The sequence below is a fragment of the Candidozyma auris genome, chromosome 2 (genome assembly GCF_003013715.1).
Source record: "Candidozyma auris chromosome 2, complete sequence".
NCBI lineage: Eukaryota > Fungi > Ascomycota > Pichiomycetes > Serinales > Metschnikowiaceae > Candidozyma > Candidozyma auris.
The window spans coordinates 704,587-732,076 of NC_072813.1; the positions used below are offsets into that span (position 1 = coordinate 704,587).

A 27,490-nucleotide genomic window follows, 5' to 3' on the forward strand; every position below is an offset into this window, starting at 1 on the left:
CTACCTTTCATGACCAATTTTTTGGCTCCTAATAGCAACTAAACAGGAAATTCGATCTATAGAGTTGCCCGACCATTGTGAATGAATACAGGGCATGTGCCGGTGAGCTTACAGAATGCGACCACTTACGCTTCTGGGAAGGCAGGCTACGTTTCTGTATGTTGTCTGCATCGCGCACCTTGGCCAGGACAGCTTGTCAATCGCATTCCTTGGAAAAAAAAAAAATACAAAAAACCTCGCACTACGGAGGTACGGAGAGGCGCTACGCATACAAAAGCGACCCTTCTCGCGCGTATTCAAGCAGTCTCCCGCTTTTTTGGTCTCATATTGACACTCTAGTATTGAGCATTAAAGCACCTGGCGAGCCAAAGTTCTATACCATTCTCCCTTACGTTATTGCATCATGGTTTATCGTCCCATGTTTAACGCTGAAAAGCTCATGGCCCGGAGGAAGATGTATCCACACTCTCCCTTCATCAACGGGCCTCTGTCCATGAACATCACCCAACCTTTGTCGAGAGCATCGACCGTTGCCGAGCTCACAATACAGAGACTGTTCCATGAACAGGGCATGCATCACGGTGGCAATGGCTTCCCAAAATTGCCTCGTTTACCTAGTATTCCTGGTATTCCTCGGCCCAAGAGGACCGTGTTTTATTACTCTACATGGTCCAACAGGAGCAAACGCTTCGTCCCCAATTTACGGATCTCCAGGCGCCAGTTTTCCTCGGCGCCGCTGAAGATCAAGCATGGCACACGCAGCCTCAAGTGTGGTATCCAGAGAAGATTCTTTTCGAGTGAGGCTCGCAAGAAGAGAAGAGAGAAGAGGCGTTTTGTGCGTTGGTGGACATTGACTTCCTTGGTGATTGTCTTGGGTGGTGTCGCCGCCAAAATAAGGTATGAGCGTTACCTTGATGAGGACTACGATGAAGACGACTACCTCCCCTTCGGAGACCACACTGTGAAGCCTTCTTCCTGGTCATTGTATGCCTACTCCACGTTACCTTTGAAGACCATGTCGAGATTGTGGGGCCAGTTCAATTCCATAAACTTGCCAGTGTGGATGAGAAAGCCTTCCTACACGCTTTACTCCCGTTTGTTTGGCGTGAACATGGATGAGATGGACGAGCCTGATTTGACGACCTACAAGAATTTGTCCGAATTCTTTTACCGTAGGTTGAAACCTGGTGTCCGGCCTTTGGCAGACACCGATCTCGTCTCACCTTCTGACGGTAAAATTCTCAAGTTCGGAGTGATTCAGGACGGTGAAATTGAACAGGTAAAGGGAATGACATACTCTGTGGATGCCTTGCTCGGTTTGAACACAAAGCGTTTAGCCGCTCCAACACACTCTTTAGAGTTTGATCGCAAGGAGGAGCACGAGGCGCTTGTGAAACGTCATGAAGAATTCGCCAGGTTGAATGGCATTTCATATTCTTTAGATGACATCGTGGGGGGAGAGAACGAAAATACTCATCACATCAATGATTTGGAGTACAAAGACGAGGGTGACCAGACTGCCTCAGACAGGAAGCCATCAATCGGCAAAGATCTTTCAGTAGCCCAGAACTTGACACCAACTCCGCTTGAAAGACTTGGCCAAAGCTCTCACAAAAACCTCTATTTCGCAGTCATATATCTAGCTCCGGGTGACTACCATCGTTACCATTCGCCTACAAATTGGGTCACTACCTTGAGACGTCACTTTATCGGTGAACTCTTCTCCGTGGCTCCATTCTTCCAAAAGACCTTGCCGGGTTTATTCGTGCTCAATGAAAGAGTAGCTCTCTTAGGTTACTGGAAGCACGGCTTCTTTTCAATGATTCCTGTTGGAGCCACCAACGTTGGAAGTATTGTAGTAAACTTTGACAAAGATTTGAAGACTAATGATGTGTACGAGCACGAGGTGTATCTGAGAAGTTCAAGATCCTCATCGCCCAGCGAGACGACGGCTCTACTTGAAGAAGGTAAAAGTATTTCGGTGAGGTCCACGGAAAATACAGTCTCTAAGCCCAAAAAGTTGAAGAAGAACACCGTCTATGAGGCAACATACACTAACGCTTCCACACTTCTCGGCGGTTTCCCCTTAAGAAAAGGCGAAGAGGTGGGTGGATTCAAGTTGGGATCCACGGTGGTGTTGGTTTTCGAGGCCCCTGATAACTTCCATTTCGATCTTCAGGTTGGTCAGAAGATAAAAATGGGTGAGTCTCTTGGCAGATTCAAGTAGCATAAAAGCATGTAGCATAATAGAATCTATTTATATGAATTTCATGGTTATTTTGTGGAATATTTTTGTTGGTGAAAAGTTGAGTAAAAAAACCACGCTGGACTACAAGCCTCAAGTGAATAATTTTAGTAACATTATAGCTTCTGAAAAATCTCCGGGAGATTGTGATATTTTCTCTACTGTGACTCTTTTCTTACTTACATCTTCATTAGATTTATTGGCATTTATAGCTTGGAAGATACCAGAGTATCAAACTTACCACACAATTGTTATACACATGCGAAGATCTACAGCAAACGCGAACTGTACATACAAAAGAATCCGTTCAAAAAAAAATCCTAATCGAGAAACTTAAGAAAAAATAAATGAAAAATAAAACTCTCACAATGAAGCCTAAAATAAAAAAAAAAAGAAACAAACTCTCGAGCTTCAATGACTTTTGCACGTTGAATCGCCTTCTATTTACTCTTACATTTGGCGTTCCTTACGGCGCAGATCGCGAAACGGCCCTCTCTGGTACATCAACTTTGGCCTTCTTTGTGCAGTGCCCAAACTGTTCAGATACTCGCTTGATCCACTAAAAACCACTCGGACACTAACCGTTTCTTTTACACACCCCTACTTCTCTCACCAGCATATCCACCTGATCATGTCGTTTCTAAATACCATTAGGGGCTTCGGACGCTCTTCAAAGAAAACAAAGAAGGACTACGAGACCCCAGGGATCCTTGCTCCTCCTGGCAACGGGAATGTATCGCCAATGAGAAGGTCCCAGCTGCCTTCCCGTATGTCCCCTTCAAAAAGAGGCTCACAGATCCTGTTTGCACCTTCTTCGCCGACAAGGCTATCAAGAGTGCCACGCTCTCGACTGCCGCAACGTTCATCTTACAACACATCAGATTCAGAGGAGATTCCTCTCTTCATGTGTGAGCCGTTCGTTAAGACAGCGTTGGTGAAGGGATCATTCAAGACGATCGTGCAACTACCTAAGTACGTTGATTATGGTGAGTGGCTATCACTAAACATATTCGAGCTTTACAACCACTTGAATCAGTTCTACGGCATCATATCAGATTACATAACGCCGGAGACAAACCCTACTATGAACGCTGGACCTAACATGAACTACTTGTGGATTGACACAAATGGACAGCCAGTAAATCTACCTGCTGACCAATATATCGAATACGTTTTGACGTGGATCTCAAACAAGATCAACGATCAGTCTGTATTTCCTACAAAAGATGGAGGGGCTTTTCCTCCGAACTTTATCAAAGATTGCAAGAACATCGTAAGACAAATGTTCAGAATATTTGCTCACATATATCATAATCACTTCGACAAGCTTGTTCATCTATCACTAGAGGCCCACTGGAATTCTTTTTTCGCCCATTTCATAGGTTTTTGCAAGGAATTTAACTTAATCGAAAAGAAAGAACTCATGCCGTTGTTACCGTTGATAGAAAACTTCGAAGTTCAAGGAAAGATTATTTAGGTTCTACAATATAAGGGATTTTGGATGCTTCGTGTATGTACAGAATTTTGTAAAAAATCGTCTATAGATATGCAGATGAGTGTATAGTTTCTTATGATCATGAAAAGAAGTATTGTGACTCCTTTACTAGGCTTACATCAAGATCACCCTTGGATGGAATTTCGGGAAAAGTGAGTGGAGCAAGAATTTGCACGGAGTTCGATTGTGAAGCAGGAACTGAGATGGCATTCATGTCATACCCCTCAGTGACACTGACGGTCGTCGTGATGGTCTTCGCAGTCTCAATATCCTTGGGATCTGATGATTCGAGTAGCTCCTGTCTTCTCTTTTCAAGGTAGACTTCGTCCGCAACAGTGAGGGCTCTCCCAAGGTCCTTGACAATCTTCTTTCTGACTTCCTTTACCTTTATTGCAACTTCATGATCACCAGGGATAGACATCACCTGAAGGAATCCCTTGTAGCGTCTTTCAAATTCGTCTTTCAATTTTTGGATGGAGTCTTCTTGGTGTAATTTGACAAATTGCTCTCTGATGTGCTTGTTCATTTGATCAACATCACTGGCGTGCGTCCAGTACGAATCATGAACGGATGCAAACGAAAGACCATCCTCACCGCATGCTTTCGCAGTCATCAACATATGAGTGGCATCTAAGGAATGCACAAAGTTTGGTGGAAATGCAGCCTGTTGCTTCCTGGCATCGACCTGAGAGGCACCAAATGGATCAGAAATGGAAACATCTTGCAAACTGGTTGTGATGGTCTGCTGTCTGTTGGCCCTGTATGGTTGAACACAAGGTAACCCAAGTGGAGTGGTCCATATGACGGAAGACAAATGGTTTGGCTTGTTAGAATTCGTAGCTGCAGTTTCCTCATAGTCGATTCTCACAGACTTCGAAATCCGTTTGGCAGCCTCTCCCAACCAGTCTTGAATCAAATGTGCACCTTCGAATAACTCTCTTACAGAGGCAAACACATGAGTTGTCAAGTATCTCGAGTAGATAGAAAGTTTGTCAGATGGCTCACCCTTGAACAAAGAAGCAATTTGCTTTTCAATTTGTGCCACTGCACCAACGTAGGTAACACCATAAACATTCGTCATCACTGTTTGCTTCACGACCTTTCTGGTGATCTTGCCTCTCAAAAATTGAGCTAGTTCGTCACCTGCCTCAGCTTCAGCATCGAGTCTCTTCTCGACGAGACCAGCAACATGCAGATAGACATCCTGAGGTCTATCGGCTGGAAGTAAGTTGACCTGACGGGCACCTTCAACATCACCACCTAAAGCTGCATAATGCTGCAAACCATTACATGTGCCATCCTGATGCACAGGAATGTAAGACACATATTTGGTTGGATCTTCAAGCTTATAGGCTTCGTTTAACTCGAAGCACACGCTGAGTACTTGCCAAGGTTTGTCACCTTTTATCCACCAGCGATCTTCTCCTAATGGGTCACGAGCTGTTTGAAATACCTTGTCCATGTTTTCTTCGACAAACTTCACGCGCTCATCCAAAGGAGCTTTGTCTTTACCATAAACGTTAGCGAGATGAATTTTTAACCATCTAAGACCACGCTCTCCAAGCTCCTTACCGTCCCAGAATAGGAAAAGAGATCTGGTCAAATCACTTCCCAAATGGTTGAAATGGGGAGAGATTGGGTAGGCCCTACCTCTGAAGTCGACGCTATGAGGGAAAAACATCTTTTCTCCAACAAATGCCCTGGCGATTTCTAACTTGTAATTTATGTCACACCTCTGAGACCTGTGACCTGCCGCTTCATTTAAGATTTGTTTGACTTGCTTGATGTATTCGCTTTTCTGCGAAGGCTCAGCATTGGAAGGAAGTGGGGGAGGCAATTTGGGTTCCTCGGCAACAGGAGGTATATCCAAAAATTGTTCACCTGTGTTCCAGCACCGGGAGATTACATCGAGGACCTTAGAGTTGACCGTCCAGGCGGTCTCTCCCAAAATATTTAAACCTTTGTAAACTTCATCCAAGTTGTGAGCGTCCGAAGCAGCTTTCACATATGCGATGGTTTCCGCGGAATCCTTGATTCTCACAACGTTAGAAGGGGTGAACAAGTAGCCGCCCAGGTTGTGAGCAGTCCACGGTCTTGGAGGAACCAACATTGGAAGGAATGATGGCTGCACCAGGTTCACGAATGCATTTCCTCCGAGTTGTTTAACGAGGTTTTTGTGCAACTTGATAACACCGATTCTTTGACCCAGCATAAATTGATAGGTGTGATGGAATGCAGGCTGAAGACCCTTGACAGTCTTACCGGTGGTGGGATCAGTCCCACTGACTTGTACTTTTGCAACATGAAGCAAAAGAGTAGTGAGAACTGAGCCCAACTTAGCATACAAAGTATATGTCCAATCAGTTTGCACTGAAGCTGCCTCGATTGATTTTCTGCTCTTGACCACTTTCCTCCATTGAGTCAGGTTCATGAGTTTCTTGCTAGCATATTTCTTGTCCGCTCTCATGAGGCTCTGACACTTGTATTCAAGCTCGACAGCACGACCGACAGAAATAATTGCCCTAGCTGCACGCATACCATCCACAATACCACCTGTGCTGTTGAGCTTCAACAATTCAAAGATGACAATAACACAGAGAGTCTTTGGTGGCACAAGTACAAAGTATGGAGCATAAAATGACCTGTCCTTCATTTGTTTTTTCTCCTCTTGGGAAAGCTCAGACATATTGATCTCGTTATTGAGTAGTTGCTTGCACAACTGGTGTTCTTCCTCGACTAATGGAAGCATGTCACTATACCACTTGTACAATTGAACATTCAAGTTCTTGTTCATGGAAATTTCGCCACGTTGTTGAAGGGTATTAAATTCATGGTTCCACTTTGCACGGGCTCCCTCGATTCCTCGAGCTTCCAAATCCTTTTGACGTCTTTCGTTGAATATTTCGAGAATTTTGTTGAATCTAGCCTTGTCTTCAGGAGACTTAAGCTTCTTGAAAATCTCATGACAGTTTCTTTTGGAGTCGGTAACATTATGAAGAAGATGTGAGTCAATAGACCCATCAAGGTCCTTGAATAACAGCTCAAGATCAAGCTTGGTTTCCGATTTAAGACCCAAAAGCGTGTGTCTAATGACCTTCATACCAAATGAATCTACAGAACGAAGTGTAATGGCATCTTCCTTCTCTAAGATTGGTGCATCGACGGAATCACTCGAGAAGTATTCTGGGGTGTCGTCAGTTGATTTGGCATTGGATTCGCCTGGACTCCTCACCTCGTTGTAAACGGCAATTAAATCCTGTGGGACGTACAGAGGCTTCAAAGTGGGATCCCTGAAGATCTTGGTTAGACCTTCGATAGTGATGACATCCACGTTGTTTAGCATGTTGCGGAATAAATGGCGAGATTTTTTAGCACGATTAAGCCATTTTTCAAACTTTTCAGGGTTTGAGAGACTTTTTCCTAGAAGTAAAGCGTATGTTCTATCGTTAGGTTGGAAGTTGAACTGTACCAGAGACTTTTCCACGTACAGCTCTAGGTCCTCGATGGTAGTGGAATCTTCCGCAGCGTAAGCTTCTAAGTACTTGTTCAAAAGCTGAGCAAATCCCTTTGCCTGATCAAGCAAGGGATATATAGCCTTGAGGATGTTATCTGCTCTATCGAAGTTCTTGGAAGCTAGAAGAGCATCTAACAAAGACTGAAGGTGCACAACGTCTTTCACAAAAGGTGACCTCGTCACTGGGTCGTAACTTGAAGACCAAGCTACTTCTTTTTTCTGTTCTTCCGGGAGATCAGCGACGGACTCTGGAGAAATTTCGTTAAAAGGTTTCTGTGTGAGCGATACTTGCCTCGTCTTTTGAGTATGCAACTGTGCGTTCTTTTTTAGGTCTTCAACTATGGAAGGGTATGCATAATTTGCTTTAAATAGCGCTGGCTCTGGGTGTTCTCTGGTGGAAGTAGTGACACACCTTAAGTATGGTCGAAAGCGGAGATTTAGAAAGCCTGTCCTCAGAGATGAGGATTTAGCGGTTCTAAGCATGATGGATGCAGAGATGAGCGAGAGCTAGTATTAAATGGAAGGATATGTTCTCGAAACCTCAGATATAGCTATAGGAACCAGGAAGGATAAATGTAACTAAAATATGTAAAAAAGGACCGGGAGTTATGGTGATTAGTTAAACGTAGTGTGAGGTTTCTAGAGATTTTTCTCATCGGAGCACCTTATGCAAACTGGAAAAGTTGCAGTGCGCATCCATCCCATACTCTCGGCTTTTCACTAACACTATCATTTGCCACACCTGTACATTGTACCACACAAACGACCAGCAAGACAGGACACCATAGGGTATTATATCTATCAGATATGATATCGAAACGCTTTGCAGGTCGATTGCCCCAACTAGCAGCCACCTGACTTGTGGGTTCAGTCTGTTTCATGTAAGTAGCGCTGAACTTCAAAAGATGCATATCTCTCAAGTAATATAAGATGTACCCGTTCATCACAACCCCATCTCTGCTTGCAATGCCTTCAATGCCTCCTCATCCTCGTCTTCCTCCTGCGGCTTATCCTTATTTACCGTAGGGAAATTAGGAAGCTCGGGCTCCTCAAACGCAGGGGCCTTTTGCGCTGGTGCCTGTGCTGCGGTATTCTTCTGCTTGCTTTCCTTCTCCTCCTCTTGTAAAGCCGCCAATTCCTCGTCTAACTCATCCTCGTCCACATACTCACCACCCACTGGCCGCGAGATTGCCTCGGATATCTCGTCTGCCAACTCCACTTGCTCACGGATATCATCCATAGTGTTCTCCACCTTGTCAACATCGTACTCACCATGAATCTGCTTCATGGCCAGGGCGCCTTGTTTCATCGCCTTCATGGTCTCCAAGTTGAGGTTGGCGCTCTCTATCGCGGTCAACTGTGTCTCAAGTGAGTCAATTTGGTTCTCAATCTTCATCAAGTTCGCCTCATACCCCTTTTTTCTTTTCAACGCATTCTTTGCCAAAGCTTTATTCGTGGAAATATGTTTTCTTGCAAGCTTATCTTGATCATCGATTTGCGACTCTAGATGGCTACGCTTCTTGTTGAGCATCTGGATATGCTCCCTCAACTCAACGATGGCCTTTTTCGGCAATTCTTTCTTTTGCTGCTTGTTGCCTCCAAACATGTAGCTCCACATCTTGCCCTAAAATTCTTAGTGTGTGTAGTTGGAAGGTCTGTTAGTGTATAAGATGTACTGTAACGTTCTAAGATGGATATGACAAGGCAGGTATGATAAGAGCACCTCTGGTGGTGTTCCTTGGGTGATGCACGACCTTGCACATTTAAGGCAAAACCAGTTGAATTCATACGATGTTTGATAGGTTGTAAGAAGATTGAGTTTCAACGAAAAATCCTTTCCTACTCATTAAATACCAAGTATAACTGTGCATTAATTCATGTAGGCGTTAAGGTATGATTTGGCGAGGCAGCTATTCTACAAAGTGCGCAATATAATTACTTGCCGTGACTTCGGGCCTCACCAATGCCTATGATATCATCCATCTAACAAAACTTGAAAGCTCACAAAACATCTCTCTAGCTCACCATCACCCACAAAAAGAAGAAAAATAGCATCACACCGAAGATTTTCAAGAACAACCACCTGTTGTTGGAAATATGGGCGTAGTACTTGAGTAATTCTCTCTGAGCCCCCGATATGTTCATATCGATGTCTTCAACGTTTTGGTCAATTCTTTGAATTTGCTCACCCTGCTCAGTCACCATTGTTGCTAACTGGGAGAAGAGGTTGCCTACCTCATTAATGGTGGCTTCAATGGTCTCGACTGCACTGTTTCTCTGCTGTAGGTATTCGTTGCTCTGCTCTTCCATGAGAAGTAGCTGTCTGGTTTGGTCAGGTATGGAGAGAAGCTCAGCGCCTCCGTTCTGCGCTGGCTCATCTTCGAAACTATGCATGTATGGATTCTCCCCTAAGTTATGGGATGAGTTATTCACTCCCGTGCCCCTAGCGGAGTCGCTCTCACTGAGCGGCGTCAGAGAATTCTGTCGCCTGTTGGTGGCAGCACTCAAGAAGTTCTCCTGCCTAGTTTTGTTCATTAGCTCATTCTTCTGTCTAAGCTCCAAAACATTTTTGAACTCACCACTTACATTCTTCATTTTCGAGTTAAGCAAATTCAAAACATTTTTCGAGTACTGATTGATCTGAGAATCCATCTGGATGGACAGCTCTCCCTTGGCAAATCGCTGGAGATTTTGTATGCTCTGCTCAATCTTAAATATGTCTTGCTTGATTACATAGGTCAACTCGCCAATCTCCACGGGCCGGTCATCAAAGAGTGGTTTCTTCTTAGCCAAAAGTGCGAGCTTCAGTAGAAGCTCTGTTGTGTGGGCAATGTCTTTGGCGATTATCAGGGCTTGCTGGGAGAAACGTGATTTCTTGGGTGCCAGAGTGTCTTGCCGCTGCTGGCCGCCTTGCTGCCTTCTGTTGATTTTGTCATAAGACGACACGCATTGCTGGAACTCAAAAGTTCGATTTTGTATCGCCAGCGACATGTCTATGCTAGTATCTCGAGGGAGTAATGAGGGCCTGACTTTGAAAAGCGAAGGTGGTGCTGGTGTTCTTTTTGTACCGCGGTGTGCAGGTGAACCAGGGGAATAGCCAGCAGTTGTAACTACTTCAACCAAGTATGACTTAAGATGACATGGGTGACATTAGAACCTTATCGTGCTTTGTAGTCATTTTTTGTAATGTGTCTGCAACTTTTGGACATTAGAAAGCAAGAGGGGGGGGGTCAGAAGTGCTTTGCACTATGCTAGCGATGAACACAGTAGGAGAAGAATCTTGAGATAAAACCAACAAATTTTAAAACTTTTACTTGGCAATCTATGCAAACCAAAAGCCGAGTTTATTGATTCATGGGTTTGATGAGATTCCATACATATTTGCAAACACTTGAGCAACATTCGTCGTTTGAGAAGAAGGTCAAAGGTATCCATGACGAAGCGCTGGTCGCTGATCTTGACAGATCTTCATTGATAAAACAATTCTGCTAGGTTTTCTCAGCAAGTCAATTTACATTTCCTCAAAGCTCTTCTTTACACCATTGAAGAAATTTGATTTAGCGAAGTTATTGCCATCGAGAAAATGGAGGTAAATAATAGTCTTTTAACAGGTTTCGAACAAATATGACTCTTGAACAAAGAAACCGGCGTCTTTTATCAGTATTTGGTTAGCGGTTGGTAACGTAATGGTTGATATAGCTTGATATACTTACGAATCAGTCGTACATGGACGATTATATCTGTACTTCATGCATTGAATATTTCATTCTAGTTCCGAACCAAAGATTTATTAGTTTATATTAAGAAAATTCTTAATACATTCTATTAACTCACTTTCACGAAGAGTTTTGTCTTCGAATACTTAAATTGACGCCCATTTTGCAGCTAGTCGAGAGCAAATGTTACATTTTTACACCCGTGCACCAAAAGGGCCAAATGGCAACAGCTCGGCTAGCCCTTCAAGTGCACCATGCGGTGTAGACTCCAAATGAGACACAAACTATGACTGATAACAACGTTGGCCAATCCCTCTTATTATGTCTTCGATTGTATAAATATCTCTTGAAAAATAGACGGTTTTACGATGTTCACTATATTTGGCCCGCGTTCACTGCTGGAACTCTTAGAACCCAAGATAACATAAACAGCACTACAAAACCAATTATTTGCCATATCTAGTTTTTAGAGGTAATCTTGATCTATTTTTAAAGATATGTTGCCTCACAACGTAATTTGTTAATATGTGCTTTTTCAAATCAGTTTTCTACTCATCTAGACCTTGCGTTTACACCGTGTTCCATTTTGTCGAATGGCTGCGAAAAGGCTGAGACGCTCTCAAACACGACTAATACACGTTCGCTTAAAATCACCTTTTATCAGCCAAATCTGAAGAAACTCACATCATCATAATTGTTAAAATTTGTAGCTTACGAATTTGCCAAAACCTTCGCCTGAATGACACTATTTCAATAAGGTGGCCCTTATAGTTGGCCGTCCACGCGTTGCCAAAAAGGGAAAAAACTAAACATCTAAAGTCGCACTAACAAACACACAGAAAAAATACTGGTATTATCAAGTCGTGCATCACCCACCTTGATCCCTCACGAGTATCAACAAAAACATTTCCTCTAAATCACCTACAAAGATCATGAGAGAAATTGTACGTAAGCAAGTTCAAACTTTTACGTTTCATCCTCTAATTGGCCCTTACTAACTTCAGATCCATTTGTCCACCGGTCAGTGTGGTAACCAGATTGGCGCTGCCTTCTGGGAAACTATCTGTGGTGAACACGGTTTAGACAACAATGGGAATTACCATGGCGACGACGGAATCCAAAAGGCCAAATTGGACGTGTACTTCAATGAAGCCTCCTCCGGCAAGTACGTTCCTCGTGCCGTTCTCGTGGACTTGGAACCAGGTACCATCGACGCTGTCAAGCTGTCCCGTATTGGTAACTTGTTTCGTCCCGATAACTACATCTTTGGCCAGTCTTCTGCTGGTAATGTGTGGGCCAAGGGTCACTATACTGAAGGTGCCGAATTGGTCGACTCTGTTATGGATGTTGTGAGGAGAGAGGCCGAAGGTTGTGACTCGTTGCAGGGTTTCCAGATTACTCACTCCTTGGGTGGAGGTACTGGTTCTGGTATGGGTACCTTGTTGATCTCGAGAATCAGGGAGGAATTTCCAGACAGAATGATGGCAACCTTTTCCGTGATGCCCTCTCCTAAAGTTTCCGACACCGTCATTGAACCATATAACGCGACCTTGTCTGTGCACCAGCTTGTGGAAAACTCCGATGAAACCTTCTGTATTGATAACGAGGCCTTGTATAATATCTGCCAAAAGACCTTACGCTTACCACAGCCTTCTTACGACCAGTTGAACAACTTAGTTTCGTCTGTGATGTCTGGCGTCACCACTTCCTTGCGTTACCCCGGCCAGTTGAACTCTGATTTGAGAAAGTTAGCCGTTAACTTAGTGCCATTCCCAAGATTGCACTTCTTCATGGTTGGTTACGCTCCCTTGACTTCAATGGGTTCCCAGTCCTTCAGATCTTTATCTGTTCCAGAGTTGACTCAGCAGATGTTCGATGCCAAAAACATGATGGCTGCTTCTGACCCTAGAAACGGCCGCTACTTGACAGTAGCTGCATTCTTTAGAGGAAATGTCTCTATGAAAGAGGTTGATGATGAAATGTACAAGGTTCAGACGAGGAACGCAGACTACTTTGTCGAGTGGATTCCTAACAATGTTCAGACTGCCGTTTGTTCAGTTCCTCCAAAGGATTTGGACATGGCTGCTACATTCATCGGTAATTCGACCTCTATTCAAGAATTGTTCAAGAGAGTTGGCGATCAGTTCAGTGCTATGTTTAGAAGAAAAGCTTTCTTGCACTGGTACACCTCTGAGGGTATGGATGAGATGGAGTTCACTGAGGCAGAATCCAATATGAATGACTTGGTAAGTGAATACCAGCAGTACCAGGAAGCCAGCGTGGAAGAAGAAGAGGATGTGGATTATGGTGCCGAGGAGGCTCCTTTGACTGACAACATGGATTAATCGGGGTGGGCAAGCAAGCTTATACCATTTCTTCATGTATAGATTTATACCCTAGGTACACTGCTGTGTACATCTGTGTCGTTCGAGGCTGCTCATTGTTTATTTGCTCGTCGATGGTAAAGTGCCCGCTTGAAGGTTCATTGCAAAGCGGCTTCATCACCTACACACTCTCTTTATTTCGTATCATCTAATTTTAGTGAATTCTTTATTACGCCCTAATTTATGGAAAAAAAAAAAATTACTGATTGAATTCGTAATGCGTGAATTGTATAGTATATGGCAGCTCGATGTGACGACGCAGCTCTAGATTGGCCACTCAGGTACCACCTCGAACAGGACTTTATAACAGTGAATGTAGACCTAGTGGTAAAATGCGATGCACAGAGACAGCTCAATTGCCTCTCAAGAAATTTTTGACGAAATCATTCTTGTCGACATTGTTGTAGCTCTCCTGATCTTCAAAGTATCTCATGACATGGCATTGCTGTTTCCAAAAGTTGATCAATTCTTGAAACTCCATTTGCCCCTTGGCATAAAGAATGTTGGTTACGTCCAAGTCGTTGACAAACCTCTGTCTTTCGAATTCTTGTCTGATCTTCGTCTTGACGTTGGAGACAGGCATATCCAACTCGTACAAGTTGCAAAACTCCTTGGAGTTTCTGATGTATCTTCTGTACAAGTGAATGACTCTCTTTTTCATGTCCGCATGTGTTAGAGAACGACGGGTCGTCTCTGCAAATTCAGTAGCAAGGGTCATGACAGCACAAAATCTCTGGACTTTTGGTTAATATCGTAAAACAAATTGAAAGTTTTTGGTTGGCTAGAGTGCGGATGGGTGTGTGCAGCTCATAAAGTTCGTCACTGAATATGGGTGCGCATTTGCTGAAGAAGCTCGCCGGATGGCTCTAGTAGCTTCACAAATCTGCACAATTCGAAGCAGTGGTCCCAACTTTCAGAACTTTTTAAAAGATCAATTATACGAAGAATAATTTGTCGATCCTTCGAGTCAAGTAGGGCTTGATCGTCCTCAGGGGTTTCCGCCGATTCGTACTCTCTCTTGAAGTTCAAATATACTATGAGGTAGTTGTAGCAAAGTTCCACATCCTGAGACTTGATCAATCTGTTCATGAAATTGAGCGGGGTCTCATTGAGAAGCTTGAAGAACTTGTGCCAATAGCATATTTCAATTTTTCGTAAAAGATTGACGTAGATATTGTCAGCCTTGTCTGTGATGCTCACGAGTCTCATCACTCTCTCGAATGCAGAGTCGGACTGCTCATCAATGAAGTCAAATAAAAGTAGCTCGAGACAGTAGTCAAAGTTCGGAATATGTTTGTATGTGTTAACAATATTTGTCACCTCCAAATTGCTTTCGAATAGGTCATGCTGTATAAATTTGTTCAGAATTAACTGCCTGCTAGGTCTGTGCTTGACGATAAGATGTTCATTCTTAATTATTGTCTGGTATTCAAATCCTGTGACCTCTATCGCGCCATCAACCTGTTGCGTTTTGAGAGCTTGCATGGACGAAAGGCAAACCTTAATGGGACGCAACGATTGTTCAACTTCAATACCAGGGTGTTTTGCAACTCCTTCAAAGGTATAGACAGAGTCAACAAGCTCTTGTGTCTTGTATATCAATATCTCATCTCCAGTCTTGACAGTGAGATGAGGAATTACTTTGCCACATCCGAAATCTATGTTGTTCATGTGAATCGTCTCAACAGCGTTGCAAATCTTCACCAACTCATACATATTATTCGTTTGTGTCAGGCCCCTACCAGTAGGAGCATTATCCCCTTCAAGATGTTGGTTTTTGAGCAAGAATAAGTCACCGTTGGAAAGAAGGAAAAAAAAGTGTCTTTGTTGCGCCATTACCATCTTGGCAATCAATGGAATTGCAAGTTTATGCTGAATACTAGACAAGTGAATAGACCGGCGAATGCTAATGCCTAGTTTGTTATCTTCATTGCCTCCTAGCTTGTTAAACTCAATGATGACAATCTTCAGATCCCCTGTAATCAAAACGAGTAATTTAGAGAAGTTTTCTTCGTCATTCTGAATATCTGCATTCAAAATTTTTGCCTTGAAGTGATGTCTCCATACAATTAAATCTGTGTCAAGTCTGAAATTTACACCACCAGATCCAAGTCTGGATAGCGCTGTTTTCATAACAACTACTTCATCTGCCATCAAGTCAACAGTTCCATCATCATCTATGTCATCTCTAACGAACCTGTTGATCAACACAAGGTTGCCGCCAAGCCAGTGGTGATTGATGATATTCATTGACTCCATATGATGATTCACAAAGTTGTACCAAAGTGCATGTTGAGCCTCCAGTCCACGTGAAATTGGGGTACTTACGGAAATTCTATCTCCATAAGATACAGACAACTGATTTGCAAAATTCTTTCGGATAATGAAGTGTGCAGTGGGCTTTCTACTTGAAAGTCTTTTTGAAGTACCATTGATATGATGATACTTTGTCAACACCCTCTGATAGTGTGGTATCAATGGTACTTTATGGAATGAATAGTCAGCTTCAAGTAGTGAAACATTTGTTTGGTCATGAAGAACAGCATCACCTAGCAAATCCTGAGATGAGATTAACAGGATGAAATGGACATTTTTCTTTTGGCTGTCAATTATGTACAACGCTAGTGAGCTGGGAGACACGAGAACTTTAGATGAGCGGCAAAAGTCGAAAAGTTGCTTCAAGCCCAGGTTTTCAGTTTTGTTGAAGTCAGACTGGATGGCTTCTGAGTCAAATAGCGTGGCTCCAAATTTTGATATAAGCTTCCAATAACCATTTTTAAGATCGGTAACGACAAAGAATGATCCGCAAGGAGCCCAATGACAGCTCGTCAGATTTTTTGAGGTGACGACTCGTTTAATGAATGCCATTGAGTGCTTTTTACCCAAATAATCTATCTTGTATAGATCATAAGAATCGTCTGTTTCGATAAGAAACAAATCGAATTGTGGATTATGTTGAATTGACTTAGCAGGTTTATCAAGTTTGAGGAGTGCAATTCTCTTGAGATACAATGTGTCGTCTTCTTCATGAGCAATTTCAACGAGCAGAACGTTCATTGATGTATTGACGAACACAAAATGATTCTTCGTCAAATCGTACAGCACCAACGAGTGCGGTTCAAACCATTCATAGTCATCCAACTTGAATACCTCACACCTTTGTGTCTTCAAATTGAGCACCTGGATTTCTTCGTTATCGTTATGGAAAAGCAATGTCTGAGAATTCAGCTTGCACCAAAGACTTTTGATAACACCGTTCATCTTTAAAATTTTCACTAACGATACCTTGACCAAGGGTATGACATCATTACGCTGCTCGTCGTCGTTTGTACTGTTATTGAAGTGTTCAACGTTCTCGAGATTGACAATATTCAGCCCCCCTTGAAGTATTGATTTTGTAGCTGACTTGAGTAGTGATGTCAAGGAAAACTTTGACAGCAGAGCAAGGGGCAACGAATTCTGTAAAAGTTCATCGTCATTTTTCTTATCATGGATCTCGTATAGGGACTTTGAGTAGTTGATCAAAAGATGGTACACCAAAATGTAATTGGATTCAGTCTGGACAAATACGTTCGTAGCATGGAGCTGATCTAGGCGAGATGTATCGACAGAAACCTGTCTTACGTTGATTTGGACACTTCTGCCATGGCTTTCAAGGCATTCACTGCTTCTCTCGTGCACACTGATCGGCACAAGTGAACTGGCGTGGTGAATGAGTAGTGCTGTGTCGGTAGCAATTGCCAATAGGGGAGTTTGCGGGACGGTTGCAAAATCAACAAAGCCTTTCGGGAGCGGTACCAGCAACAACGGGCTAGAGGATACCCATGTCATATCTAGTGTGTAGGCGCGAACGAAGCGATGAAGTTGAATAGAACGAGGGTCTTTTGGGTGATCTGTATGTATATATCTAGCCAAGCGCGATAAGTAGTAGGCGAGGCACGGAAGGATCTAACCGAGTGAGACCCCAATTGATGCCATTTAGGCCTGAAACAAGATTGAGCTAGATAAGCCAAAATGGACCAGGCAAATTCATCGAATCTGATTCTAGCCAAAGAAAACGATTAATCCGCTTCATTCCGTGACTATGCTGCTTGCGTAAAATAGCATAAGAACAGACGGATAGCTTTTTTACCAATCAAGTTTGAAATATCTCATAATCTAATTGCATTATTTTAGCAGGTTATCAGCAATTCTTACTTAATATTACATCTACCTGATATACACATCGATTTATCATGAGGAGTCATAACCTCGCTCAGCGTTGCATCGATGTACCTCATCTTCGAACACCTCTTTACTACACAAAAAAAAAACGAATTGACTTCATGTCAATGAGGTCGACCCTCATGAAGTCAGACAAATTATCTTCTATTCACCATTGTTACAAAAGAGTCTTCTTAAATGTACATTATTATATGACGGAGAGTAATATCCAAAAGCACCTTAACGGTAAGACTTCTGGAATCTGGCTCTGGCACCACGACCACCGAACTTCTTTGGCTCCATTCTTCTGGCATCAGCAACCAACAAGGTCTTGTCGAAAGAGGAGAAGATCTTCTTCAACTCGTTCTTGGAGGCCTCGTCAACGTATTTCTGGTGGTAAGCAACCAAGCCCTTGGCAATGGCCTGTCTGATGGCGTACACCTGAGAGACGTGACCACCACCGGTGACCTTCACTCTGATGTCGATGTTCTGGAACTTGTCCAAACCGGCCAAAGTCAATGGCTCGTATACCTTGAAACGCAAGATCTCTGGCTCAACAAGGGTGATTGGGGAACCGTTGACCTTAATCAAACCCTTACCGGCCTTGACGTGGGCAACGGCGGTAGCAGTCTTCTTCTTACCAAAAGTCTGTATTGTTAGTAGGTGAAAAGTGAGGACTTGAGCCAAACGCTGACTCGCTTGAACGACTGGAAATAATGATAAACAAGTTGTAGACTCTTCATAATCTTAGAATTAGAAAGTAAAGAACATTGATTTTTTATCAGCTTGTGCACTGGGCACTTCGTGGACTGAAAAACTGCAAATGGGATGTCATTTCATGGAACTATGCTTTGCAAATCTGTGGGATTTTAACATGGTCTTGCCAGTCAACAATGCTTTGGCCGTGAATTTTGCAACTTCACATACCTGGACAGATGGAGTGGACATCTTGGGTACTAGAATGTGATTGAAGGAGAAAAGATTTTGCACAAATTAGCGGTAGTTTTTTTTACTAGATGCGAGGAAATTTTTTTACTGCGTGCAGGGAATCAACTTGTGTTTGAGCCTTTACTCACTGTATAAGTATGGGTGCACGGGTTTAGTGGACATATAATAGCCCCAAGTGCGATTGTGTGCTACTCAGTGTGCGGTTTAGAGAGGAAGCTCACTGTAACAGTGCGAAAAAGTTCATTCACGTGATGGGATGTGACTTGTGTTTCCGGCGTGTACCTGGGAGTCCCTCAGCGAGGGTAGGCTAGCGAAAAAAAAAAACTTCCCTTCTTCGAATCTTCTCACTACAACTCATCAAGGGAAAATGGCTATCGCTAAGAACCAACCAATCTTGAAGAACCACTTCAGAAAGCACTGGCAGGAACGTGTCAGAGTGCACTTGGACCAGGCCGGCAAGAAGGTTTCCAGACGTCAGGCTAGAGCCGCCAAGGCCGCCAGAGTTGCCCCAAAGCCAGTTGATCTTTTGAGACCAGTGGTGAGATGTCCTACCATCAAGTACAACAGAAAGGTCAGAGCCGGCAGAGGTTTCACTTTGGCTGAGGTGAAAGCTGCTGGTTTGACTCCAAAGTACGCCAGAACCGTTGGTATTGCCGTGGACCACAGAAGACAGAACCGTTCGCAGGAAACCTTCGAGCTCAACGTTGCCAGATTGAACGAATACAAGTCTAAGTTGGTTGTGTTCGACAAGACGACCCAGGCTGCTGGTGAGCAGGTTTCTGTTCCAGCTGCTTTCCCAATTACCCAGGCTGCCCCAGAGTCTGCTCCAAGAGCCGTTGAGGTTCCTGAGAAGACCGCCTACGAGACCTTGAGAGCTGCCCAGAACAAGAAGAAGTACAAGGGTATCAGAGACAAGAGAGCCAAGGAGAAGGCTGAGGCTGAGGCTGACAAGAAGAAGAAATAAGCTAGTAGGGCTCATTTCTTTAAATTCAGGTGTATAAATTAATAGCTACGCGGTTAAGTTAGCATTCGTGATGGCACTTCTTTGTGACGTAGAAGATCTGTCGATTAGTGTATTCGATTCATGTCTGACACAGGTGCGTTCGTGTTGAACTGAGATGACCAACTGTAGAAGACAATACACATACAGTAAAACGACGGAGCCTACAAATTGAACATACCAATTTCGTAAATAAAATGCACCGTTGATGGTATACTGTGATCGTCATCTATGCTGGAAAACTGGCTTTTCGTTCGATGAAGGATTGACCCAATAGAGAACTTTACCCATCATGGAGAGCGGCATCTTTTTACTTTTGATACTGTAATAGCAAGAAACGACTTTATAATAGTGTTCCTTGCATATTCCCCTGTCACCTCTGATTATTTTGGTAGGGATTATTCTCACCAGATTGTCAAAATTACGCCTTCAGCAGTTCAGTTCTACACTTTATTTCATAATATATGTTTATTAATATATTACAGTGATTGCAAGAGTTGTCAAGGTGAAAGACTTAGTCGAACAAACCGAAGCCCATGTCGTCGTCAGACTCCTCCTTGGCCTCCTCTTCCTTCTCCTCAGCAGCAGCCTCCTCAGCACCACCGGCAGCAGCAGCACCAGCACCGGCAGCAGCGGCACCAGCAGCAGGGGCAGCCTGAATGTTGAAGAACAACTCCTTCAAGTCCTTGCCCTCCAAGGCTCTGGCGAAGATCTCAGTCCAGATGGGCTCGACTTGCACGTCAGCCTTGGCGGTCAAAGTGGCCAACTTGTCGGCGGAGATCTCGAGACCGGAGTCAGCCAAGATCAAGGCGGCGTAGGACAAAGCGGATTCAGTAGACATCACGAATAACTAGAAGTAATCAGATTAAGCAATTGGCAGACTAATTCTTAGTTTGTAGAGAGAAGTATCAAGGAGTTGAACAGTTTTTTTTTCATGCGCGAGGGAAGCCACGATGGAGGATGGTCACGTGGTGAACATGAGGGCTCAACCCTGGCGATGGACATCACCATCAGAAAAAAGTGCCGACAAATCGTGATTGGAAGTGTAGTTCGTCATCTAGAGGCTTTGGTTTAAACAATTAACTGAAGGGCACGATCAAGGTATGAACAGGTCACCTTAGGTAGCTTGACTGGGTATGCGAGATAAAGTGATGCTGGAAATGGCTGCGAAATTGAGCGTGCTGGAGAGCCATTGAGATTGGGTCGGTAGTTAACGCCAGCTATGAACTCTTGATAAATGGAGGCCTAGTGCTAATAAGCGAGAATTTTACGAAAGACAGTACTGGCTATTAAGTACGATCAAAAGTCAAGTGGAAGAGTACGGGATAAGGTTGTGCGATAGCCTGCTTGGGAAGCCTGCAACATTAAACCATCCAAGATTTTTACGTCACGTTTCAATTCAGTGATTGGAGAACTTTCGAAACTCGGCTTTGAGTAGAATGGTATTGAACTGGAGATTTCAAAGGGATGAAGCTTTATTGGTCGACACAGCATGAATCATGAGACCCAATCGGTGGGGGGTAAATGAAACCCCACAAGACGGTTGAAGTTCCTGGCAAATGCAATCGGAGAAAGAATAACCCAATCTGATAGGCAAAGCGTAGTAGCAGCTCATAAATTGAGCATTTTTCCGGATCCTTTGTAATGGATTTCAAATGCAAAAGTTAGAGCCTTCCTTTTGAAGGTCGAAAGTATACTACTCCATCAACTCTCAGTGATGTTTTTAAAAATATAAGAAGCATTGAGTCGCCTCGAAAATTCTCATAATATAGTGGAACCGAAGTCTGTGTGCTCTTTGCATAGTGTGGAAACCCTCAAACAAACAGGCTGTTTGTGAGAAAGTAGACACTATAATGAGATGGATTTGGGAGTAGCCCAGCACGAAACTTGAGAAGCTTATTTATTGGAGCCGTTGTTAAAGCACCTTTACGTTAGGGTCCCAGAGAGTAAGTGAAACAGTTGCAAGGCCAATCCAAGAAATAAGCTTCAGTCGTGATTTGCAGGTGAAAACAGAATGGGCTTTTATCGGCCGGGAACGGCAAGACTCTACTGGAGTGTACTCTGATTCATGTTTGTTTGTTGTAGGCTGGCTGAGACTGTGAAACAAACTAAAAAAAAAAAAAAAAAGAAAAGAGCGAAGTAAACCTCGAGCCGCCAGGGATTCACACAATGGTGTTTGCAGCATTGTTCGAGAAGCGTATGAGATCAGCGCCAGTTCCAGAAGGTTAAATCTACCGCGTTGCAGGTAAATAGCCGGCGTGGCTGGTTAGCCCTCGATCGTGTTTGTATGTGGGAACAGTAAACAGATTGCTGGGGCGCAAATCCACGCCAAAGCCCTAGTTAAGCTAGACTTACTGAAAATTAGCCAAAAACAAAATAAAACACGACAAGAAAAATTACAAGTAGCCCCAGTAGCCCCAGTAACCCCCCTAGTAGGTCGTTCACGCTCAATGATATCATCGAAGAAATATGCCAGAGGGGTAACCTCACCCTTGCTGGGACGCTTTCGCAGCCAGAGCAACGCTGCCGTGAAAGTGCGTCTGGAGAGATCTGTGCCGAAGAAATCCTCCCTCACTCTCACTCGCACCACACATATGTGGGCCAAGCGAGGCTTGCCAGGGAAGAGAGAACGATTTCGAGCAGAGAGCAGCCAGTGCAATCAGGCATTGAGGCAAAGGAATAATCATCATGGAAAGCGAATTTCTCCATCAATTGCGTCGGAACAAACACGACACATGCCCAAAATAGTAACGGGCCAAGCAGGCCCCAAGGTCCCTCCACCTCCCCCTTCCCCGGGTCCCTAAGGGTGCCACCACCCAATGGTTTCAGAATCATGTTTCACCCTCGGACCAAGCCGTTTGTGTTAGGTCATGCGACTTGGCAGTGGACACCAGCAAGGAAATAGGCTACCATGAGAGGAAGAGACACCGACCGATTGGGGCTGGCGGGAGGAGACGGCCACTGGCTTAGTGTAAGCCTGGCAGCACAGGATAATGTATGGGGGGCAGATAAGGTGGAGGAGAGACAGACGAAGAAAAGAGATAAACGAGAAGATTTGGACGAGGACAACGCCAACATCAGGAAAAGGTAAAAAAAAAAAGCCGTGGCAACACCATGCTACGTCCCTCCATCCGTTTTTTTTTTGTACTCCATCTTGTGACAAACGGTAGGGTGCCTACAATGGCTGCAAAAGCGCATACGGTTTTTGGTGCTACCGCCAGCGGAGTGCACGAGGAGATCCGACCTCAGATGGAGCAAATCCCCTGGGGCGCGGCCACGAGCGTGCCTGGGGGAGAATGAAGCAGGGAGCGAGCGAGCGCTCGCTCAGAGCAAAGGCTGGGCCGGCGGGCGGAAAACGCGAGTCAAGGGAATGGAGCGCCAAAGCCGACCCTTAGAAAAAAAAAAAAAAATAAAAAAACAACCTGTGAAATGGAATGGTTGCAATTAGCAAGGGTACTGGCGAATTAGTCTCGTACCTGTTTTGGCGGGCCTTTGAAACATACCACCTGATGCTAAACGAGGGGGGCCATGGGTGGATGGTGAGTGGTGGAACCTGAGGCACTGGGCAGCAGCAGTTGCCAGCGGCGCCGGCAGTGAGGTTACAGGTGATTACAGAGGCACTGCGCAAAATGGCAGAATGGCAGAATGACGGCGGTAGAGCAACTGGGACGGGTGCACTTGGGAAAGGTTACTTTTGTTTTTGGCAGTGGTTTACTTGGAAAGTCTAATTGCTGCTGGCCGCTTACAGATTGACCACTTTCTCTGCTAAATATATCGGGCTGGCCAGAGTTGTTTACTCTCACCTTGTGTGTACTATAATTACCATCCGCTGGGACGTGGTGGGCCCAAAAGGAGAAATTGACTTTCGGGGCTGCCTAACCTTCCCTCTACTCACCGCATAGGCACATGCCGCCCGTGCATTCTTCCGCGCCTGCATGCAGGCACTCCCACCGCTACCCATGCAATCTCTGCGTCCCTTCACGTCTTGCTTTCCTTTGTGTGAATCGTCAACGCCTCCTGCCTTGTTTCGAACTCCCTCCATGCTTTCCGACAGAATTATATAAGGGGCAGCATTCCCCTGCAACCTTGCTGCCTGGTGTTTTTCTTCCCTTTGGTCGCTTTTCAAAATCAAACAAAGCTTGCTTTTTCTTCCGCCTTTGCCTGCTTCCGTCTGAATTTCGGCTCGTTTCATCGTCTTTCGCTGATAACCTCCGTAACGCCTCCAACCTTTGTCGTGCTGGTTGGTGATTACATCGTTTTCCGCTTTTTTTCCCCTTTCTTCTTCGCCCTTTGCTTTTTTAAGCAGACTTCTTTTCGACAATGAAGCTTTTTAATTTGCTCTCCCTCGCTACCTCGGCGTTGGCTGCAACTACCTTCAGAAGAGGCAACAACAAAGGCGTCAACTGGGACTACGAAAACAAATTGGTCCAGGGCGTCAACTTGGGCGGTTGGTTCGTTCTCGAGCCCTATATAACGCCGTCTCTCTTCAAGGACTGTGTGGGCACTGTCCCTGTGGATGAATACCACTACACTAAGTCTCTCGGCAAAGATGAGGCCAAAAAGAGATTGCAACAGCACTGGGATACATGGTACACTGAAGACGACTTCAAGGCCATTGCTGACGCTGGCCTCAACACTGTGAGAATTCCCATTGGCTACTGGGCCTACGATCTTTTGGACGACGACCCTTACGTCCAGGGTCAGGACTACTACTTGGAGAGGGCCATTGGCTGGGCCCGCAAGCACGGCTTGGCTGTCTGGATCGACTTGCACGGTGCTCCAGGCTCCCAGAACGGGTTTGACAACTCTGGCTTGAGAGACCAAATTGAGTTTCAGACCGACGAGAACATTGCCCTCACTCTTACTGCATTGCAAAAGATTTTCGACAAGTATGGTGGCTCCGACTACGAAGATGTTGTGAGCGGTATCCAGCTCTTGAATGAGCCTCTTGGTCCTTCTGCTGACATGAACCAGCTCAAAAACTTCTACTACTGGGGCTACAACAACATGAGATCTGTTTCGTACAACAATGTCATTATCCATGATGCTTTCATGCAGACCGACGGCTACTGGGACAGTTTCATGAACGTCAAGGACGGCTACTGGAAGGTTGTGCTTGATCACCACCACTACCAGGTGTTCTCTGCCGGTGAACTTGCCATGGACATCAACAAGCACATTGAGACTGCTTGCAGCTGGGGCCCCAAGCACCAGAAAGAGTATCACTGGAATGTGATTGGTGAGTGGTCTGCTGCTCTCACTGACTGTGCATTCTGGTTGAATGGTGTTGGTCGTGGTGCTCGCTGGTCTGGTGACTACGACAACTCTCCAAAGTACGGCTCTTGTGATCCATACACCAGTGCTACCACCTGGACTGACGAACACAAGAAGAACGTGCGTAAGTACCTTGAGGCCCAACTTGACGCCTACTCGACCGCCAGCGGTTGGATCTTCTGGAACTGGAAGTGTGAGGATGCTGTGGACTGGGACATGTCAGAGTTGATCAAGATCGGCGTTTTCCCCCAGCCATTGAACGACAGACAGTATCCTAACCAGTGCGTCTACTCCTAATGAGCCTTGGCCATTTGGCCACTAGAATCTTTCTTCAAAAAAATGTTTCGGAAATTAATAAAGAATATCGGTATATAATGTAGCATCCGTTTCAGATTCCTGATCTGAGAATGGTAGGCGTTGCGGGTCCAATGAGAGCAAGTGCTTCAGAGCGGGCTGACGTATGATTAGACACCGATTCATGACATTGGCGCTGTACCAGCATTACTGAAGTATTAGGCTTAGCTTGTCACGATTGCCTAGGTAGTTGCTAGAGAATGAGCAAGAAATGCTGGAATTGAAGCCACTCTTTGCAGCCATGCTCGAGTCCACAAAAATAGAGAGATCTCTACCAGGTCTACTGCCAAGCGCAAAACTCTGCAGCGTGCCTTCGGATACTCAATTGCATCAACTGATGCTCAGACTCTTTTTTCTCTTCATTTTGATCCCTCCTTCCACTGGTTTTGTGCCTCTTTCCCATCATCGTTCCCAATTCTGGCCCCACCGACGCTATTTCGGCAAGTGACCTTCTCATTCCGGTATCAATCTTGATAGTCCACACAACGTGCAAGTGGCTCAGTTCAGACGAAATTCGATTCTCTAGCGCCGATAAAGAATTCTCTCTCTCTTTTTCTTCCGTAAGGGCCTTATTTGCGGCTTGGTTTCGGCAACAGCAGAATCCTTAGAGTATCACCAGAAGCAAGTGCAAGCTGCACAGGCGATAGCGGCGAGGGCCATTTCGCAGCCGAGAATTGTAGCTGCGATGTTACATTACAGAAATAATATGAATTGCGCATTTTATGGAGGGCATGTTGAATCTCTAACAGGATGCGTACCTCTATTTGATCTTTAGCAGGACGTTTTGTAGAAGCGAATTATGGGGCGCTACCCCATGAATACAACTCACATACTTTTCTGAACTGTCAGCAGAGCTGTCCACAACCCTTCACTGAAAAAACGCCTTGAGCGCCCCATCGAGAGCGTCACAGGCATACCTGTAGTCGTCGAGCTCGTTGAAAACATTGGCAGACACTCTTGCTACGATCTTACCCGCATGGCCAGCAATGGGGATGAAGGTGTGCTTGTGGGCCAATTGCCAATCCAGATTAAAGGTGACCAAACGGGCCAAGGCATCTCGATCGGTTGCATCAAAAGTGTTGCTGTACTCCTCAATGGGTACAAAAAACGACAACATGGCGTTGGAAAGTGTTCCTTCCTCGTTCTCCACAATCTGTGCGCCGGGCCATTTACTTTTTACTACTTCGCCAGCTTCACGAGCCAACTTGTAGCAGTAGTTTAAGATGGCCTCATCGCCGCCGCACGTCTCCTCCCTGAACTTGATGGCGGCACTGACACACATGAGAGGAGCAAAGTTGCGCAGCGCGGTCCACAAGAACTTGCGATAGAGGATGTTGTTCTCATCGTCGCCTGGAAGTTCGGCGTCGGGCGCCACGTACAGCTCTGCCACAGGAAGCGACTGGATTGTTCGGTGGTACTGAGGATCAACATAGAGAAGTGCACATCCTCGAGGCACATAGAACCACTTGTGCAAGTTGGTGCAGAGGAAGTCGGGTTTGGCCTTGTCAAGGTCAAGGGGGACAAGTCCAATGCCGTGAGCAGCATCCACAACAGATATAACCCCAAAATTCTTGCACAACGCAACCAACTGTTCCCAGGGCACCTTCACTCCCGGCATCGACACCACTGTATCGAAGAGAGCCACCTTCACCTTGTGCGTCTCAAACACCTTGCGAAATTTTGCAACCAATTCTGCGTCCAGCACAGGATACGCTACCTCTACCAACTGGAGCTCTACGCCTCTGTAATCGTGGTAAAATTGTACGATTTTCTGACAAGCACCATATGTGGTGACAGGCAAGGCAACAATATCCCCTTTTCGCAAGTTCAACGAGTGGAACACGGCATTGAGCCCAGTGGTAGCGTTTTCAAGCAAAGCCAAGTTCTCTGGAGCGGTATGCAATATTGGAGCCACTCTGCGAACGGCTTCCTTGTAGTGGACTGGCTGGCGCACACGTAAGAAGCCGTCAGGGAAGGCAACGTCTTCGTCGAAAGCAGCGTGGAATCGGTCGATGATTTCTTTTGGCGGCAAGCCGTAGGAACCGTTGTTGACGGGAACCACATGATCGGGGAGTTGGAAGAAGTGCTGTTTGCGGAACTCTTTGCCGAACTGGGGCATGGCTGTGGTTGTGTGTAGTGGCGGTAGACCACCTCAGGTGGATTTGGTGCGTATTATATAGTAGAGAAAGGGAGCCGATTTGTCCCTGCATTCTTGATACACAATAGACTAAGTTAGTGGTGTATTATTCTGACAGTATGTTGTCAATTGCAACAAACAAATAGTGACTAGCGCCTCACAAAACACAAAGAATTAGAGTCATTGCTGGAGCTTGGAATTGTTTTAAGCTGAAAGGTGT

General features: G+C 44.9%; 13 protein-coding genes across 13 annotated transcripts; 5 read left to right on the forward strand and 8 right to left on the reverse strand. All coding sequences in view use genetic code 12, as the record gives it.

Moving 5' to 3' along the window:
• Nucleotides 1-403: 403 nt before the first annotated feature.
• On the forward strand, nucleotides 404-2,227 carry PSD1 (phosphatidylserine decarboxylase 1; the record flags this gene model as incomplete). The annotated part of the gene is made up of 1 exon (XM_029035305.2): nucleotides 404-2,227. One exon carries the CDS (start codon nucleotides 404-406, stop codon nucleotides 2,225-2,227), a length of 1,824 nt encoding a protein of 607 aa, XP_028890547.1.
• A 649-nt stretch (nucleotides 2,228-2,876) lies between these two features.
• Nucleotides 2,877-3,722, forward strand: MOB2 (Mob2p; the record flags this gene model as incomplete). Its single annotated transcript, XM_054702066.1, has 2 exons — nucleotides 2,877-3,012; nucleotides 3,127-3,722. 2 exons carry the CDS (start codon nucleotides 2,877-2,879, stop codon nucleotides 3,720-3,722), a joined length of 732 nt encoding a protein of 243 aa, XP_054558041.1.
• Nucleotides 3,723-3,819: 97 nt separating this feature from the next.
• On the reverse strand, nucleotides 3,820-7,737 carry RPO41 (DNA-directed RNA polymerase; the record flags this gene model as incomplete). Its single annotated transcript, XM_029035307.2, has 1 exon — nucleotides 3,820-7,737. One exon carries the CDS (start codon nucleotides 7,735-7,737, stop codon nucleotides 3,820-3,822), a length of 3,918 nt encoding a protein of 1,305 aa, XP_028890549.2.
• Nucleotides 7,738-8,197: 460 nt separating this feature from the next.
• Nucleotides 8,198-8,872, reverse strand: SNF7 (ESCRT-III subunit protein SNF7; the record flags this gene model as incomplete). Its single annotated transcript, XM_029035308.2, has 1 exon — nucleotides 8,198-8,872. The coding sequence occupies one exon, from the start codon at nucleotides 8,870-8,872 to the stop codon at nucleotides 8,198-8,200; it is 675 nt and encodes a 224-aa protein (XP_028890550.2).
• A 398-nt stretch (nucleotides 8,873-9,270) lies between these two features.
• Nucleotides 9,271-10,245, reverse strand: CJI96_0001781 (t-SNARE syntaxin; the record flags this gene model as incomplete). Its single annotated transcript, XM_029035309.2, has 1 exon — nucleotides 9,271-10,245. The coding sequence occupies one exon, from the start codon at nucleotides 10,243-10,245 to the stop codon at nucleotides 9,271-9,273; it is 975 nt and encodes a 324-aa protein (XP_028890551.1).
• A 1,657-nt stretch (nucleotides 10,246-11,902) lies between these two features.
• On the forward strand, nucleotides 11,903-13,315 carry TUB2 (beta-tubulin; the record flags this gene model as incomplete). The annotated part of the gene is made up of 2 exons (XM_029035310.1): nucleotides 11,903-11,914; nucleotides 11,975-13,315. 2 exons carry the CDS (start codon nucleotides 11,903-11,905, stop codon nucleotides 13,313-13,315), a joined length of 1,353 nt encoding a protein of 450 aa, XP_028890552.1.
• Nucleotides 13,316-13,706: 391 nt separating this feature from the next.
• On the reverse strand, nucleotides 13,707-14,072 carry CJI96_0001783 (uncharacterized protein; the record flags this gene model as incomplete). The annotated part of the gene is made up of 1 exon (XM_029035311.1): nucleotides 13,707-14,072. One exon carries the CDS (start codon nucleotides 14,070-14,072, stop codon nucleotides 13,707-13,709), a length of 366 nt encoding a protein of 121 aa, XP_028890553.1.
• A 101-nt stretch (nucleotides 14,073-14,173) lies between these two features.
• Nucleotides 14,174-17,185, reverse strand: RIC1 (Ric1p; the record flags this gene model as incomplete). The annotated part of the gene is made up of 1 exon (XM_029035312.2): nucleotides 14,174-17,185. One exon carries the CDS (start codon nucleotides 17,183-17,185, stop codon nucleotides 14,174-14,176), a length of 3,012 nt encoding a protein of 1,003 aa, XP_028890554.2.
• A 612-nt stretch (nucleotides 17,186-17,797) lies between these two features.
• Nucleotides 17,798-18,505, reverse strand: RPS16A (40S ribosomal protein uS9; the record flags this gene model as incomplete). Its single annotated transcript, XM_029035313.1, has 2 exons — nucleotides 17,798-18,205; nucleotides 18,485-18,505. The coding sequence occupies 2 exons, from the start codon at nucleotides 18,503-18,505 to the stop codon at nucleotides 17,798-17,800; spliced, it is 429 nt and encodes a 142-aa protein (XP_028890555.1).
• A 367-nt stretch (nucleotides 18,506-18,872) lies between these two features.
• Nucleotides 18,873-19,469, forward strand: RPL13 (60S ribosomal protein eL13; the record flags this gene model as incomplete). The annotated part of the gene is made up of 1 exon (XM_029035314.1): nucleotides 18,873-19,469. The coding sequence occupies one exon, from the start codon at nucleotides 18,873-18,875 to the stop codon at nucleotides 19,467-19,469; it is 597 nt and encodes a 198-aa protein (XP_028890556.1).
• A 550-nt stretch (nucleotides 19,470-20,019) lies between these two features.
• Nucleotides 20,020-20,346, reverse strand: RPP1A (ribosomal protein P1; the record flags this gene model as incomplete). Its single annotated transcript, XM_029035315.1, has 1 exon — nucleotides 20,020-20,346. One exon carries the CDS (start codon nucleotides 20,344-20,346, stop codon nucleotides 20,020-20,022), a length of 327 nt encoding a protein of 108 aa, XP_028890557.1.
• Nucleotides 20,347-23,825: 3,479 nt separating this feature from the next.
• Nucleotides 23,826-25,076, forward strand: XOG1 (glucan 1,3-beta-glucosidase; the record flags this gene model as incomplete). The annotated part of the gene is made up of 1 exon (XM_029035316.2): nucleotides 23,826-25,076. One exon carries the CDS (start codon nucleotides 23,826-23,828, stop codon nucleotides 25,074-25,076), a length of 1,251 nt encoding a protein of 416 aa, XP_028890558.1.
• Nucleotides 25,077-26,001: 925 nt separating this feature from the next.
• On the reverse strand, nucleotides 26,002-27,252 carry CJI96_0001789 (uncharacterized protein; the record flags this gene model as incomplete). The annotated part of the gene is made up of 1 exon (XM_029035317.2): nucleotides 26,002-27,252. The coding sequence occupies one exon, from the start codon at nucleotides 27,250-27,252 to the stop codon at nucleotides 26,002-26,004; it is 1,251 nt and encodes a 416-aa protein (XP_028890559.2).
• Between the last annotated feature and the right edge of the window lie 238 nt (nucleotides 27,253-27,490).